Source organism: Haliotis rufescens, unplaced genomic scaffold, assembly GCF_023055435.1.
Source record: "Haliotis rufescens isolate VD_foot unplaced genomic scaffold, xgHalRufe1.0.p SCAF_7, whole genome shotgun sequence".
Taxonomy (NCBI): domain Eukaryota; kingdom Metazoa; phylum Mollusca; class Gastropoda; order Lepetellida; family Haliotidae; genus Haliotis; species Haliotis rufescens.
The window spans coordinates 13,015,179-13,033,961 of NW_025964361.1; the positions used below are offsets into that span (position 1 = coordinate 13,015,179).

The window sequence follows — 18,783 nt, forward strand, 5'->3', positions numbered from 1 at the left end:
GTTCAGACTGTTGGATGCTATAAAGCAGGTTGGGTTCAAACTGTGGGATGCTGTGAAGCAGGGTGGGTTCAGACTGTTGGATACTATGAAGCAGGGTGGGTTCAGACTGTTGGATGCTGTGAAGCATGGTGGGTTCAGATTGTTGGATACTATGAAGCAGGGTGGGTTCAGAGTTTTGGATACTATGAAGCATGGTGGGTTCAGACTGTTTGATGCTGTGAAGCAGGGTGGGTTCAGACTGTGGGATGCTGTAAAGCATGGTGGGTTCAGACTGTGGGATACCATGAAGCATGGTGGGTTCAGACTGTGGGATGCTGTGAAGCAGGGTGGGTCCAGACTGTTGGATGCTGTGAAGCATGGTGGGTTCAGACTGTGGGATACTATGAAGCAGGTCGGGTTCAGACTGTGGGATACTATGAAGCAGGTTGGGTTCAAACTGTGGGATGCTGTGAAGCAGGGTTGGTTCAGACTGTGGGATACCATGAAGCAGGGTGGGTTCAGACTGTGGGATACCATGAAGCAGGGTGGGTTCAGACTGTGGGATGCTGTGAAGCAGGGTTGGTTCAGACTGTGGGATACTATGAAGTAGGGTGGGTTCAGACTGTTTGATGCTGTGAAGCAGGGTGGGTTCAGACTGTTGGATGCTATGAAGCATGGTGAGTTCAGACTGTGGGATGCTGTGAAGCAGGGTGGGTTCAGACTGTTTGATGCTGTGAAGCAGGGTGGGTTCAGATTGTTGGATACTATGAAGCAGGGTTGGTTCAGAGTGTTGGATGCTATGAAGCATGGTGAGTTCAGACTGTGGGATGCTGTGAAGCAGGGTGGGTTCAGACTGTTTGATGCTGTGAAGCAGGGTGGGTTCAGATTGTTGGATACTATGAAGCAGGGTTGGTTCAGAGTGTGGGATGCTCTGAAGCAGGATGAGTTCAGACTGTTGGATGCTGTGAAGCAGGGTGGGTTCAGACTGTTGGATGCTATGAAGCAGGGTGGGTTCAGACTGTTGGATGCTATGAAGCAGGGTTGGTTCAGACTGTGGGATGCTCTGAAGCAGGGTTGGTTCAGAGTGTGGGATGCTATGAAGCATGGTGAGTTCAGACTGTGGGATACTATGAGGCAGGGTGGGTTCAGACTGTTGGATGCTATGAAGCAGGGTGGGTTCAGACTGTTGGATGCTATGAAGCAGGGTGGGTTCAGAGTGTGGGATGCTCTGAAGCAGGGTTGGTTCAGAGTTTTGGATGCTATGAAGCATGGTGTGTTCAGACTGTGGGATGCTGTGAAGCAGGGTGGGTTCAGACTGTGGGATGCTATGAAGCAGGGTGGGTTCAAACTGTGGGATGCTATGAAGCATGGTGAGTTCAGACTGTGGGATGCTGTGAAGCAGGGTGAGTTCAGACTGTGGGATGCTGTGAAGCAGGGTGGGTTCAGACTGTTGGATGCTATGAAGCAGGGTTGGTTCAGAGTGTGGGATACTATGAAGCAGGGTGGGTTCAGACTGTGGGATACTATGAAGCAGGGTTGGTTTAGACTGGGATACTATGAAGCAGAGTGGGTTCAGACTGTCGGTATTCCTTGAAGCACGGTGTGGTTAGTTTTTTTTAAACATTTCTCACATCTTAATTTATCTCGTAGATTCTTTTCAGATATTGCGATGGTACCCCTATTAACTGACTCTCGTGATTTACAGCTGCTGTGACAAAGACATACATTCATGAGCATACCTACATATAGCGTCTTGTGAATGGGTACACCCGGACTGAGACCTGTGCCAGGCAGATTGCCTGTTTGTGTGACCCCGGGGTAAAGTGGGATCTGTAACCAGACCCGCCAATCTGACAATACCATCGCCCTGAGTTATGACGGCGGCATTTTACTTCATATTTGACGTAGAGACCACTCCTTGGAATCCGTGTTTAAGACACACATTGATATACCCTGTGCATGATCTGCCTGGTATACCGATTGACCATGTAGTGATAATAGCCTCTATATTCCTGAAGGGAATTGTGACAGAACTACTGAGCCGAGTCGGAATAGTCTACGACAAAAACTGAAACAAGTCATATTGATTGTACGCAAGTGAAGGAACACCGGGATAGAACTGCTACACAACGAACTCACTGTGTTGTCCAGTTGTGTCTATGTACGGGCAGATTCTATATAATGACGTCCCAGCTTGATGTCGTATGTAGAGATTCTGCCTATTGTTGGTGAACTCAAAAGTCTTCATTGCACGTATTGAAGGACGACGGGGCATGATTGAGGGCTAGTTATCACTGAATCTTCTTCGCAGATGCCACAAGTCACTCAAACCTTTCACCCGTAGGTCCATTATCAAAATTCTTAGCCCTCAACAAATCTGTCCTACATGTGAAACTATTTCTCCACACAAAACCCTCGACCTATATTTCTGTATTGGTTTACTAAGAGGTTAAGGCTGTTTTTTGTGTTGAGGATGTATGTCGATGTTGACAGAGGCTGTGTCGGTGAATGCGACGCCAGAGGTCTACCCCGTCCTGTTCTTGTGTCTGGCTCCGTGTCAACAGATAGTGTGAGGAGCGGCGACGTTGTCGGCCACAGTCTCTCCACAAACTACCCCTGCCATCAGTGGCCGTAGGTTGGGGGTTGGAGTGTGGGTGTTGAAGGTTGGTAGGTTGGGAGTTGGTCAGTTAAGTTATAAACACCCATCATGAACTGACAGCCGCTACCAATGGGGGCGCATGTGGTATGTTAGCTTGATATGGGTCGCAGTTATGTTTTGTGTTGTTGGTAACATGATTGAGTTAACTGTTTCTACTTAACCGTTGGTTGTGGGTGGGGAGTAGAATGTAAACATCAACGCTTTCGTGAGTGAATGAGTCAGGTTTTGCACGTCTTGTCAACTATCGTGGGAGAACGTCCGAAGTCAAAAGCGTTGTTGGTCTTAGGCGTTTTCCGCCTTTGTCATATCTAGTTGTCTGTACAATGGGTTGGGGTGATAACAGACGGCTGATGTGTGGCTTGATGTGAAGTGTGAGCAATTAATTCAGTTGTAGTATGATAGTTGTTCATGTGGGTGGTATTTCTGTTGTGTTATTGACAGAATACATGACTTGGTACCTCGTTGGACATCCCGGTATGCAGGTGGTATAGTATCAATTCAAGTCTGAATATAAGCATCGTGGTCTGGCGCTAATCATGCTGACAAGATCTTCTTCATCAAATGACTAAGCATGAACATGATTCCTCGACTATGGTATAAATCTTAGACGGCAGGGACATATCTCGTAAAATAAATGGAATGTGTCCTAACTTAAGACTAACTTTTTACATACATGTGATATATCACATGACACAACTTGTACCGTATGAACACCGTGTTGACATTGTCCTGTGGTTACGTCTTTGATTTCCTGATACCCGTGTTGTGTACAAAGGGAATATTGGGAGTAGTTTGGCCTTTTGGTAACTGGAGAAAGGGGCCCTTTCGTAATAACCGAAGCAAGTGTTGACAAATGCATTGGTGCTTCTTCTAAATGCACGTATTGTGTTTCAGTGCGTGACAACGCGTGGATTTTCTTGAATATCAGTTATGGCAGATTAAATAAATTACCTGTATACCTCTGTTGTACTGATGCATTTAAAATCTCAATGGACATGTCAGAAAGGATTAGCTGTGGAAAACACCATCTGCGTCATGTGAACAGAAAGATGCCAAACCTTCTCACTGTTCCCCGTTTCAAACCGACTCTTTACTTTTACCTCACCCCATTGGACTTCTGGTACATCTTCCAACATCTCAATTAATATCGCACATGGCGTTGTATCGCTCACTAGAAACATAACTACATTCAATATACATCCCAGTGCAAGGCAGACCTTTTGTTTGTCTGACCCCGGGGTTAAGTGGGATCTGTAACCAGACCCGCCAATCTGACAAAACCACCGCGCTGAGTTATGACGGCGGCATTTTACTTATTATTTGATTTAGAGACCACTCCTTGGAATCCGTGTCTAAGACACACACACACACACACACACACGCACGCACGCACGCACGCACGCACGCATACCCGAGCCTGTGCATAATCTCCCTGGTATACCGATTGGCCGTCCCAATATACCGATTGACCATGTAGTGATAATAGCCTCTATATTCCCGAAGCGGAATTGTTACAGAACTACTGAGCCGAGTCTGAATACACTACGACAAAAAACTGAAACAAGTCATATTGATTGTACGCAAGTGAAGGAACACCGGGATAGAACTGCTACACAACGAACTCACTGTGTTGTCCAGTTGTGTCTATGTACGGGCAGATTCTATATAATGACGTCCCAGCTTGATGTCGTATGTAGAGATTCTGCCTATTGTTGGTGAACTCAAAAGTCTTTATTGCACGTATTGAAGGACGACGGGGCATGATTGAGGGCTAGTTATCACTGAATCTTCTTCGCAGATGCCACAAGTCACCCAAACCTTTCACCCGTAGGTCCATTATCAAAATTCTTAGCTCTCAACAAATCTGTCCTACATGTGAAACAATTTTCCACACAAAACCCTCGACCTATATTTCTGTATTGGTTTACTAAGAGGTTAAGGCTGTTTTTTTGTGTGTTGAGGATGTATGTCGATGTTGACAGAGGCTGTGTCGGTGAATGCGACGCCAGAGGTCTACCCCGGGCTGTTCTTGTGTCTGGCTCCGTGTCAACAGATAGTGTGAGGAGCGGCTGTCGGTCACTGTCTCTCCACCAAACTACCCCTGCCATCAGTGACCGTAGGCGTTCGGTGTTGAGGTGTTGGAGTGTTGGGGTGTCTGGGTGTTGGGGTGTTGGGGTATTGGGGTGTTGGGGTGTTGGGGTGTTGGGGTGTTGGGGTGTTGGGGTATTGGGGTATTGGGGTGTTGAGGTGTTGGGGTGTTGGGGTGTTGAGGTGTTGAGGTGTTGGGGTGTTGGGTGTTGGGGTGTTGGGGTGTTGGGGTGTTGGGGTGTTGGGGTGTTGGGGTGTTGGGGTGTTGAGGTGTTGGGGTGTTGAGGTGTTGGGGTGTTGAGGTGTTGGGGTATTGGGGTGTTGGGGTGTTGAGGTGTTGGGGTGTTGAGGTGTTGGGGTGTTGAGGTGTTGGGGTGTTGAGGTGTTGGGGTGTTGAGGTGTTGGGGTGATGGGGTGTTGGGGTGTTGGGGTGTTGAGGTGTTGGGGTGTTGGGGTGTTGGGGTGTTGAGGTGTAAGGGTGTTGTTGTGTGTGGGTGTTGGGGTGTTGGAGTGTTGGGGTGTTGTTGTGTTTTAGTTATGTTATGGACATCAATCAAGAGCTGATAGCCGTAACTAGTATTGGTGCACGTGGTTTGCTTGTTGTGGAGCGATAAGCGATTATTTCTTGTGTTGATGGTAACATGAGTGGGTTAACCGTTTCTACGTTGCCATTGGTTGTGGGAGGGTGTTGGGTGTAGCGGAGGGGGTAAGTGGAGTAGAGGGAAAACATCAATCGTTTGCGTGAGTGAGTGCGTCGTTGAATGAGTCTGGTTTGTCGCGCCTTGTCAACTATCAGGGGAGAAATTCCGAAGTCCGAAGTGATGTAGCTCTTATGTGTTTTCAACGTTTGTCATATCTAGTTGTCTGTACAGTAGGTGGCGGTGATAATACTGGGCTCATCCCCGTTGAGTTTGGAGCAATTAATTTGGAGGTGGTATGACAGTTGTTGGTGTGTCGGGTACTCATGTTGTGTCGTTGGAAGAACACGTGATTGGGAACATACCAGCAGACAGATGGCAATTTCACTGAATATCTGAATATTAAAATCGTGATCTAGCATTACTAATGCTGACAACATAGCTTCAGCATGAAAAGGAATCCTAGCCTGTGTGACGACTGATACGACAATGTATATATATTGGGCGACTTAACTGTCGGGCAAGAGAAAGTATACACTTGAAAATTGGATTTGACTAAACATATTACAAGCGGTTTTAAAACGTTACTACCCTGAAATCAGTCGCCGAAACACTTCAAACATGCTGCAATACATCAATATGGAATAACCTTGTCTTGTTATTGGTTCATTTAAAGCCACCATAAAACATGGGTGTAAACTTTCTTTTGGTCGGCAGTGTATACTAGTACTATGTGGATTTCGCTAAACTGGACGTAGTCAAGTTACAACATCCGTAAACAGTCACAGGGTATTAGAGTGTAGTGTTGTAAAGCAATCCAGTATACAGAGAACTTGACATGACAAATACACGGGTAGATTCAGGAGATGGGTGATGTTGATGTGACTGCATCTGTCAACAGCCGTGGGAAGGTTCTTTCTACCCCAAGTCCTCTTTAAGTATGTTTGTCTCAGCCACACAACACACAGTGGAGGTTAGGATGATGAACAACATTGCAGTATGCGATTGAATGTGATGTACATACTGTTAGGTACTTGAGCCTATATGTTGTCTCACACACAGAGCCTGTGTCACGTCTTGAAGGTAGAGCGTTATGTGAGGGTGGGAGAAACCACGTAAAGGCCTGATGAGGTACGTGGTGACGCGCTCCGGAGAAGTGAATAGCAGCAAGGAGGGCCTGTTACATAACCCAGATCCAGGATAGTGTGGTGGTATAAATCTTAGACTACAGAGACATATCTCGTAAAATAAACTGAATGTGTCCTAACTTGAGTCTGGCTATTTACATACATGTGGTATATTATATTACACAACTTGTACCGTTTGAACACCGTGTTGACATTGCCCTACGTTTACGTCTTTGATTTCCTGATACCCGTGTTGTGCACAAAGGGTAAATTGGGAGTAGTTTGGCCTTTTGGTAACTGGAGAAAGGGGCCCTTTCGTAATAAATGCAGAAAAGTGTTGACAAATGCATTGGTGCTTCTTGTAAATGCACGTCTTGTGTTTGAGCACGTGACAACGCATGGATTTCCTTGAATATCAGTTATGGCAGATTAAATGAATTACCTGTATACCTCTGTTGTACTGATTCATTTAAAATATCAATAGACATGTCAGAAAGGATTAGCTGTGGAAAACACCATCTGCGTCATGTAAACTGAAAGATGCCAAACCTTCTCACTGTTCCCCGTTTCAAACCGACTCTTTACTTTTACCTCACCCCATTGGACTTCTGGTACATCTTCCAACATCTCAATTAATATCGCACATGGCGTTGTATCGCTCACTAGAAACATTTAACTACATTTAACTACATAGGTATGTACATCGATAATGATTCGACCTCCGAAACGAATTGTGTTGAGGCAGATTTCAGCCGCCTTACTTCCGAGGGAGTACTCCATCACTTATATCTGCCCTCCAAAAAAATGCTGCCTTCAAGGATACCCACGGTATGGAAATGTCATCTGCCCTCCCAAAAAATGCTGCCTTCAAGGATACCTACGGTATGGAAATGTCATCTGCCCTCCCAAATAATGCTGCCTTCAAGGATACCTACGGTATGGAAATGTCATCTGCCCTCCCAAATAAGGCTGCCTTCAAGGATACCTACGGTATGGAAATGTCATCTGCCCTCCCAAATAATGCTGCCTTCAAGGATACCTACGGTATTGGAATGTCATCGACCCTCCCAAGTAATGCTGCCTTCAAGGATACCTACGGTATGGAAATGTCATCTGCCCTCCCAAATAAGGCTGCCTTCAAGGATACCTACGGTATGGAAATGTCATTTCCAACCAATTTCCTTCGTATATCAAATCAATTTGATATTTGTATCGTCCCTGATAGTTTTATGATGAGTTTAGCATTATTTCAGGAATATACACGTTACGTAGTTTCAAGACATATAGAATTTGCTGAACCGGTTCACCGACATTGGTTCGGTGCTGAGATACCATGCGTCCTAATCACAGTTGACATGGGAGTCGAACCCGGCACACCTTGGTTGCTATGAGACGCAATCCTTCACAGGGAGTTGAAACACTTACACCTCTGAGCCACTCAAACACCAACGGTCTACAGTCCTGTATATGTCTGAGAAGAGAGTGTGTCCATGTTCTTGTGAAACATGTGGTTGCCACTGGGTACATAGCTCTATGTTTATAGTATCGATGTGCGTGTATAGGCATCCTCATGCATGACTTAACCCCGTGGTTATTCCGGATCAGAGCAGGTCCCCAACGGCCTTTGCTTGTTGTGCGATGGGAGTAAAGGGATCGCTCAGCTTTAGTGACATGTCATCGTAACCCGATGGTAAGGACGTTGCTCATGATATCAGTCACTGGTTTGATTGATCCAGATTTGATTAAAAGCACAGGCTTCCGCGATATAACTGGAATGGTGCTACATTGAACATCAAACAGATTGTGTATGACCTTTGTTATAGTTCAAATACAATCGTATAAACTTACAGCTATACCTGGGGGATATAAAGATACAATCATCAGTACATCCACCTTAGGCTCATTATGAATCACACATAGGAGTCTACTGAGAGAACACGAGGTAGTGAAACACTCTCACAACAGGGTTGGGTCTCCAGAGTTAAATTATCCAATACACCTAATCCAGCATGGCATGACCTGATGACGTGACACACGTGACACACGTGACACACGTGACGCTACAAGTAACGATGATAAATCACACCCAATGTCTTCCACAACAACATTGTGATGCTTATCGACAAATTTCCCGGCAGACTGAACAGAAGACGCCAGACCCTGACTGACGACGACAGACAATGCCGTACCTACAATGCGGCTTTTCCTGGGACTTATAGAGCAAGGCTAAGTGCTAACTAATCAGTGTCTCCTGAAAGGACACGCCTTCTTCATGGCATTAGGCTCCAGTGAAGGAAGGACAAGCAGTCATGCTTGATCGAAGCTGGACACGGCGTGAACACACTGATCTGAAGAAAGTGATTTGTATCATCTGCCATGGATGAGGTCAGCGAACGATCTACATGGGACAACTTCCCTTTGAAGTCCAAACGCTCGATGAATTATTGAATGGAAGGAATCATTAAATACATGTATATTCTTATAATTAGTGTCATGTTTGTGAAGCTGGGTAGGTAACCAGGGGAGACAAACACATGGGGTTCGTGTTGACACAAACTGTGAGTACAAGATGTGGTGGTTACTTTGGGGCTTCTTTGTAGGTCATTAATGAATGCCTCATGAAGGGGCGTGATTGTACCACGGGTGTGTGTTATCCGTGGGCCTCATCTCGAGGTAGGTCATCGAGGAGAACGAACACAGATTAATGTTACCCATGCACGACACAGTTGGCATCTGGCACTTTTACCATGGTTACTATGCTATTGTTGTGTATTTGGTTTCTGGTGATATTCTGTGGGTCTAACATGACGTCGTGATGGGGTCTTTAGACTTATCCTTAATTGGTGTGATATATATGGTGAATAGTTATGGATGTTTTGTAGACAAAGTTTTGTGGATGGTATACCATGATGTTATATCATGTAAAGTGCTGGGAAAAAGAAAGTATACACTTGAAAATTCGGTTGGATAATTGCATTACAAACGTTATTGAAGCGTTACAAGCCAAAACACTACACACGTTGGGTCCAAAACACAACTACAGTAAACTACGGTTATAACGAACACGCTTATAACGAACTGACCGATAGAACGAACTTATTTTTTAGTCCCGGCCATTTGATGTATATATGCTGTATATATGCTTATAACGAACTACGGTTATAACGAACTAAAATTAGTGGTCCCTTTGAGTTCGTTATAACCGTAGTTTACTGAAAATACCCGTATCACATACATTACCATCGAATAACCATTTCTTGTTTGTTTCATTTTTAGCCACCATCAAACACGGGTGTTTACATCCTTTTGTCTGGCGGTTTATATGATAATGGTTAAAAGAATATTATGACGCATAGTGACGTGGTGTTGATTTCACATGATGATGTTCATATAGTTTGGATGATGGTTCGTTTGGATGACTTTGTTTAGTAATGTGGGCAGGTGGTTTGACATGATGTTTTGGGTTAGGGTAGATATCACATCGAATGATGGTAAGGGTTAGTTACTGGTGTGTCGTGCTTTGACGTGGTGTGATATGTATGGTGTGTAGTCAGGCTGTGAAGATGTTGTGCTGTGCTTTGTGGTGTGATATGTGTAGTGTATAGTCAGTTTGTGAAGATGTTGTGCTGTGCTTTGTGGTGTGATATGTGTAGTGTGTAGTCAGTTTGTGAAGATGTTGTGCTGTGCTTTGTGGTGTGATATGTGTAGTGTGTAGTCAGTCTGTGAAGATGTTGTGTTGTGCTCTGTGGTGTGATATGTGTAGTGTGTAGTCAGTTTGTGAAGATGTTGTGCTGTGCTTTGTGGTGTGATATGTATGGTGTGTAGTCAGTTTGTGAAGATGTTGTGCTTTGCTTTGTGATGTGATATGTGTAGTGTATAGTCAGTCTGTGAAGATGTTGTGCTGTGCTTTGTGGTGTGATATTTGTAGTGTGTAGTCAGTCTGTGAAGATGTTGTGTTGTGCTCTGTGGTGTGATATGTGTAGTGTATAGTCAGTTTGTGAAGATGTTGTGCTGTGCTTTGTGGTGTGATATGTATGGTGTGGAGTCAGTTTGTGAAGATGTTGTGCTGTGCTTTGTGGTGTGATATGTATGGTGTGTAGTCAGTTTTTGTGAAGATGTTGTGCTGTGCTTTGACGTGGTGTGATATGTATGGTGTTTAGTCAGTTTGTGAAGATGATGTGCTGTGCTTTGTGGTGTGATATGTGTAGTGTGTAGTCAGTCTGTGAAGATGTTGTGTTTTGATGTGGTGTAATGTTTCAGCCACAGCTGAAAAAGCAGATTTGTTTTTTAAATAAAAACTCTGAGCCTGGGTATTCTTTTAAGAAATGTTAAACAGTCTGAAGCATAATGATCGATCCCTTATACTCCTTATTATCGGAATGGAACATTTGACATGATGTGATGTCATGCACATGGTGGTGATGTAGGATATAATGTGTCGTAGTTTTGTGTTTTCTTTTGTTTGATATAATGGGTATCATTTATAGTGCATGTTATTCGCCGTGATGCTGTGTGCTACATTTGGCGATACCTACGTTGAGGGGATGGTGTGGGTTTGTATTTGAGGTAAAAAAAGAGAAGGGACAGATTTTCCTTTTGTAGCCTTTCGACAAGTGATACTTGATATGTAATTTTGTTGGAATCGTGACGTATCAGCGACACATTCCAGGTGTGTTTGTCTAAACCTAGATCACAAAGTCGGCTGATAATCTCCCTCAAACACAGATAGTCCCAGCGATACAGACGTTCACACTCCGATATCCCCATGTCACTCATGGAGGGACAATGCAATTTATTATATCCATGATGTCTATCTCAAAAACATCGTCATGAAGCATCATTATTCAAACGCGTTTCAATTTTCATCAAACGCAGTATTGTACTACGACGTAATCTTAAAAAATACCAAGGGATTTGAAGGCTAGGAGGCACTACTGTATACAGACTTGTGCCGGACATAGTATACATAGTATTCACCATTTGTGACCCTCACGTGGTTTTTCTTGCTACTGGGTTCCGTCTTAGCGGAAACGGGCATGGTTAACAGAATTATCAACTCGTTGCGTAATGATTCACGTATATTTCCCCCATGTCATATATCTTCCAGATGTTATTTAAAATACATCGGGGCTTACGGTATTTATACAGTACTGAACACATTTAACTGTATCTAGGGCATACTTTTATATATACAAGACATGTGTAAAATCAAAACTTATTCCTGAGGGATTCTTTGACCGTAGTACTTGAAGTCATACGCGCATTCTGATTGGTTTGTCGTATTGTCACATAACATTCATCGATAGGGGGGACGAGTCTTCTTGCAGGTTACGGAAAGGGGCGAGTGGTGACGAATGTGGTATACACATCATTAAGCTCCACTGCAGTGCGGTACAGTGCGGGGTATTCTTAGTTATTCTCGATATCGTACATGGCGATGTACATGCCTATTGATACAGTAGAAGCAAGATCAAGGTTAACGCTGTATCTATTCAAAAGTTCATGCATTTGGCATTATTGTTTGATATTTGCAACATTGCATTCCCGTGACCCACGTGTGCTGTCCCTAATCACATGGGAGTTTCCAAACAAGCAATATACAGGTAGATTTATTTGGATTCGAGGCGTGATGGGTGTCCATAAAATGCGACAAAACATTTCCATTCCCCTAAGAAATCTCTAAAGGCAGTGTCCATTGTACGATTACGGCGGAATCATAAACCTGTGTTTCTGAATCACTGTCAAACAGTGACGACACCAGGTGTTGGCGAAAAGGTGTGGCATCCGTTTGTGATATCTTGTCACCATCACTGAATCAAGTCGAGGACTGAGATACATCCATCCAACTTCGGCACACGGTGACAGCGGGGTGCCATCACAACAGTACATTGTCACCATCACCATGGCAACGTAGTGTTGACCCCTTGTGCCACAACAAACATTGATCAGAGAACCTATAACGCATATTGACACAAGCTGAAAGAACAACAGCTCTATATAACACTAACATGTACGTTTTTATACGTACTTTATACAGTAAAACATCGAACACCATCAGAGAGGTCACATGGTATATATATGTACGGCAGTTGCTGTTTGTAGAAATTAAGTTATTTACAAGTATTTAACCTAAGTACACACATGTATACACACATCTATATAAGTACAGAATACAGTACATTATTTAACACCAATACCAGGTCACCCAACCTGACCTACACGGGTGGTATATATACAAGCCGCAGTCGTTGTATGTATAGATCCAGTTATATTTTACAGGCATTTAACCTAAGGACAGATTGTATTACATTCTTGACACTTAACGGCCACGATATGTTTGATAAACCTTCGCTTGTTCGATCGTTAAATCACAGCTATAGCGGTAAATACACAAGAATATTAAGATGCTCTATCATTGTGAGATGCCTTCTCTCTGTACGGTAGTGGATAAAACGTAACTGTTTCAACATATATATCAAATTAATCTATATCCCCGCACTGGTTCGTGGCATAACAAAGGTGTGTATATGTAACAAGTAATCTGTCACTTCAGTTATACCTCTACACCCGCGGTACAATCACCTCCCCCATGTATATAACAAGTCGACTTACCTGTCATAATCAGTACACCCTATCCTGATGGTCGTTGTAGCTAGCGTTAGTTAATGATCCCCTTGACTGCGTGGTCGGGTAGTTAAAGCTGTACTCCGGTGTTAGAGAGCCACGTGGTCAGGTGAACCCAACGTCTCACCGGGCCTCGACCCAGAGCAGTGCAGCTACACACTAAACCTGTTTGATGTGGACCAGGTTTTTTGTATGTGGCTCCCCTGGTATATACTATTGTGACAGTCAGCCGTGATTCATGCTGTCATTATATAGGGTGGGGCAGGTTTGAGTCCAGGACGCTAACGGGTGACACCTGGAGCTGCTGTGGGTAGGGGGCGGAGAGATGTGGGCGTGCGGGGGTGGCCGTGTAGGTTGGGGACGTGTCAAACGGGATGCCGGTAATGCATTTGTGAAATAGTTCAGATTTTAGTATTAATTACAACATGCACTTTACACAGTCGTGCCTTGTGAACTGGAACAGTGAAAAAGTGGCACCGGCTACGGATAAGGTTGAAATCGTGAGCTAACACATGGATGGATAGATAGATGTTGTATTTACAGATAGATACTTGGGAGGAAGGATGGATGGATGGATCGATCGATGAGTGGCTGGCTGGGTGGCTGCAAGGAATAAAAGGTGGAATGATGCATGGAATCTGATTGGGTCGATGAATGGATGCATAAAGATCTTGCCTCGATCGATCTAAAAAAATACCGTAAATAATTGATGAAAAGAATGCAGGTGAGACGAACTGACTTCAGGTGATTATTCCTGGTTAACGCAGTGTTGAGGGTGACGTCACTATACAAGTACCCCCTTCGACAAAGACTGCCTCACTGATCAGCATAGACTAACATCTAGTCTCCCTAATGAATATCTTAGACAAACAGTGTAAAACATAGTGAAAGGAGCCATTCATTTCTTCACTTTTATACCTGAAACTGCAGTATTCTAGACTTGCCAAATGTTATATACTTACATGGGCTGTATGAATAGATTGGATAGATTAGATTGGATAGATGTATTTCAGGATCTGTATGACAGACTATGATTGGCAAAGTGTCACTGACCCTGGAATAATGATTGATCATCGATTACTGATTATTGATTTGTTATAGCCCCAAGTGTTCTCGATCGATTAAAAATACCTGAACCTTCAACGGCACTTGATCAGTGGGAAGGTCAATCTCCCCGTGTCAGCTGTCACCAGTCACTGCACACACGATACACTGTACAGTGTACAGTCACTACATACACGATACACTGTGCAGTCACTTCACACAAGATACACTGTGCAGTCACTACACACAAGATACACTGTACAGTGTACAGTCACTACATACACGATACACAGTACAGTCACTACACACAAGATACACTGTACAGTGTACAGTCACTGCATACACGATACACTGTGCAGTCACTACACTCAAAATACACTGTACAGTCACTACACACAAGATACACTGTACAGTCACTACACACAAGATACACTGTGCAGTCACTACACACAAGATACACTGTACAGTCAATACACACAAGATACACTGTACAGTCACTACACTCAAGATACACTGTACAGGCACTACAAACAAGATACACTGTACAGTCACTACACACAAGATACACTGTACAGTCACTACACTCAAGATACACTGTACAGTCACTTCACACAAGATACACTGTGCAGTCACTACACACAAGATACACTGTACAGTGTACAGTCACTACATACAAGATAAACTGTACAGTGTACTGTCACTACATACAAGTTACACTGTACAGTCACTACACACACGATACACTGTGCAGTCACTACACACAAGATACACTGTACAGTGTACAGTCACTGCATACACGATACACTATGCAGTCACTACACACAAGATACACTGTACAGTAACTACACACAAGATACACTGTACACTGTACAGGCACTACACACAAGATACACTGTACAGTCACTACACACAAGATACACTGTACAGTAACTACACACAAGATACACTGTACAGTGTACAGTCACTGCATACACGATACACTGTGCAGTCACTACACACAAGATACACTGTACAGTGTACTGTCACTACATACAAGATACATTGTGCAGTCACTACACACAAGATACACTGTACAGTGTACAGTCACTACAAACAAGATACACTGTACAGTGTACTGTCACTACATACAAGATACACTGTGCAGTCACTACACACAAGACACACTGTAGAGTGTACAGTCACTGCACAATAGATACACTGTGCAGTCAATACACACAAGATACACTGTACAGTGTACAGTCACTGCACACAAGATACACTGTGCAGTCATTACACACAATATACACTGTACAGTCACTACACACAAGATACACTTTACAGTCACTACACACAATATACACTGTATAGTCACTACACACAAGATACTGTGTACAGTGTACAGTCATTGCACACAAGATACACTGTACAGTGTACAGTCACTACATACAATATACACGGTACAGTCACTACACACAAGATACACGGTACAGTCACTACACACAAGATACACTGTACAGGCACTACACACAAGATACACTGTACAGGAACTACACACAAGATACACGGTACAGTCACTACACACAAGATACACTGTACAGTCACTACATACAAGATACACTGTACAGTCACTACACACAAGATACACTGTACAGTCACTACACACAAGATACACGGTACAGTCACTACACACAATATACACTGTACAGTGTAGAGTCACTGCAGACAAGATACACTGTACAGTCACTACACACAAGATACACTGTACAGTCACTACACACAAGATACACTGTACAGTCACTACACACAAGATACACTGTACAGTCACTACACACAAGATACACTGTACAGTCACTACACACAATATACACTGTACAGTCACTACACACAATATACACTGTACAGTGTACAGTCACTGCAGACAAGATACACTGTACAGTCACTACACACAAGATACACTGTGCAGTCACTGCACACAATATAAACTGTACAGTGTACAGTCACTGCAGACAAGATACACTGTACAGTCACTACACACAAGATACACTGTACAGTCACTACACACAAGATACACTGTACAGTCACTACACACAATATACACTGTACAGTCACTATTCACAATATACGCTGTGCAGTCACTACACACAATATACACTTTACAGTCACTACACACAATATACACTGTACAGTCACTACACACAAGATACACTGTACAGTCACTACACACAAGATACACTTTACAGTCACTACACTCAGAATACACTGTACAGGCACTACACACAATATACACTGTACAGTCACTACACACAATATACACTGTACAGTGTACAGTCACTACACACAAGATACACGGTACAGTCACTACACACAAGATACATTGTACAGTCACTACACACAAGATACACTGTACAGTCACTACACACAAGATACACGGTACAGTCACTACACACAAGATACACTGTACAGGCACTACACACAAGATACACTGTATAGTCACTACACACAAGATACTGTGTACAGTGTACAGTCACTACACACAAGATACACTGTACAGTAACAACACACAAGATACACGGTACAGTCACTACACACAAGATACACGGTACAGTCACTACACACAAGATACATTGTACAGTCACTACACACAAGATACACTGTACAGTCACTACACACAAGATACACTGTACAGTCACTACACACAAGATACACTGTACAGTCACTACACACAAGATACACTGTACAGTCACTACACACAAGATACACTGTACAGGAACTACACACAAGATACACGGTACAGTCACTACACACAAGATACACTGTACAGTCACTACACACAAGATACATTGTACAGTCACTACACACAAGATACACTGTACAGTCACTACACACAAGATACACGGTACAGTCAATACACACAAGATACACTGTACAGGCACTACACACAATATACACTGTGTAGTCACTACACACAATATACACTGTACAGTCACTACACACAAGATACACTGTACAGTCACTACACACTATATACACTGTACAGTCACTACACACTATATACACTGTACAGTCACTACACACAAGATACACCATACAGTCACTTCGCACAAGATACACTGTACATTCATTTCTAACAAGATACACTGTACAGTGTACAGTCACTACACACAAGATACACTGTACAGTCACTACACTCAGGATACACTGTACAGGCACTGCACACAATATACACTGTACAGTCACTATTCACAATATACGCTGTGCAGTCACTACACACAATATACACTTTACAGTCACTACACACAATATACACTTTACAGTCACTACACTCAGAATACACTGTACAGGCACTACACACAATATACACTGTACAGTCACTACACACAATATACACTGTACAGTGTACAGTTACTGCAGACAAGATACACTGTACAGGCACTACACACAAGATACACTGTACAATGTACAGTCACTGCAGACAAGATACACTGTACAGTCACTACACACAAGATACACTGTACAGTCACTACACACAAGATACACTTTACAGTCACTACACTCAGAATACACTGTACAGGCACTACACACAATATACACTGTACAGTCACTACACACAATATACACTGTACAGTGTACAGTTACTGCAGACAAGATACACTGTACAGGCACTACACACAAGATACACTGTACAATGTACAGTCACTGCAGACAAGATACACTGTACAGTCACTACACACAAGATACACGGTACAGTCACTACACACAAGATACACTGTACAGTCACTACACACAATATACACTGTACAGTGTACAGTCACTGCAAACAAGATACACTGTACAGTCGTTACACACAAGATACACGGTACAGTGTACAGTCATTGCACACAAGATACACTGTACAGTGTACAGTCACTACACACAATATACACGGTACAGTCACTACACACAAGAAAAACGGTACAGTCACTACACGCAAGATACACTGTACAGGCACTACACACAAGATACATTGTACAGGCACTACACACAAGATACACGGTACAGTCACTACACACAAGATACACTGTACAGTCACTACACACAAGATACACGGTACAGTCACTACACACAATATACACTGTACAGTGTACAGTCACTGCAGACAAGATACACTGTACAGGCACTACACACAAGATACACTGTACAGTGTACTGTCACTGCAGACAAGATACACTGTACAGTCACTACACACAAGATAAACTGTGCAGTCACTACACACAAGATACACTTTACAGTCACTACACTCAGAATACACTGTACAGGCACTACACACAATATACACTGTACAGTCACTACACACAGTATACACTGTACAGTGTACAGTTACTGCAGACAAGATACACTGTACAGGCACTACACACAAGATACACTGTACAATGTACAGTCACTGCAGACAAGATACACTGTACAGTCACTACACACAAGATACACTGTACAGTCACTACACACAATATACACTGTACAGTGTACAGTCAATGCAGACAAGATACACTGTACAGGCACTACACACAAGATACACGGTACAGTCACTACACACAAGATACACTGTACAGTCACTACACACAATATACACTGTACAGTGTACAGTCACTGCAAACAAGATACACTGTAC

At 43.3% G+C, this 18,783-nt stretch overlaps 2 protein-coding genes across 4 annotated transcripts in view; one reads left to right on the forward strand and one right to left on the reverse strand.

Annotated features, from left to right (window-relative positions):
• The window catches only part of LOC124141891, a 37,746-nt gene extending 24,444 nt beyond the window's left edge, over positions 1-13,302 (reverse strand). For all 3 annotated transcript variants that reach the window (XM_046510076.2, XM_048387851.1, XM_048387850.1), the window contains exon 1: positions 13,104-13,302. The gene's annotated coding sequence lies outside the window, so the exon portion shown is untranslated. The remainder of the gene's footprint in view (positions 1-13,103) is intronic.
• On the forward strand, positions 647-2,552 carry LOC125376102. Its single transcript, XM_048387718.1, has 2 exons — positions 647-1,481; positions 2,473-2,552. Exons 1-2 carry the CDS (start codon positions 647-649, stop codon positions 2,550-2,552), a joined length of 915 nt encoding a protein of 304 aa, XP_048243675.1.
• Positions 13,303-18,783: the final 5,481 nt, after the last annotated feature.

Coding starts and splice junctions, on each gene's coding strand:
- LOC125376102 (XM_048387718.1), top strand. CDS start 647: ATGAAGCATGGTGAGTTCAGACTGTGGGATGCTGTGAAGCAGGGTGGG. Junction 1,482..2,472: donor GTGGGATACTATGAAGCAGG/GTGGGTTCAGAC, acceptor CGATGTTGACAG/AGGCTGTGTCGGTGAATGCG.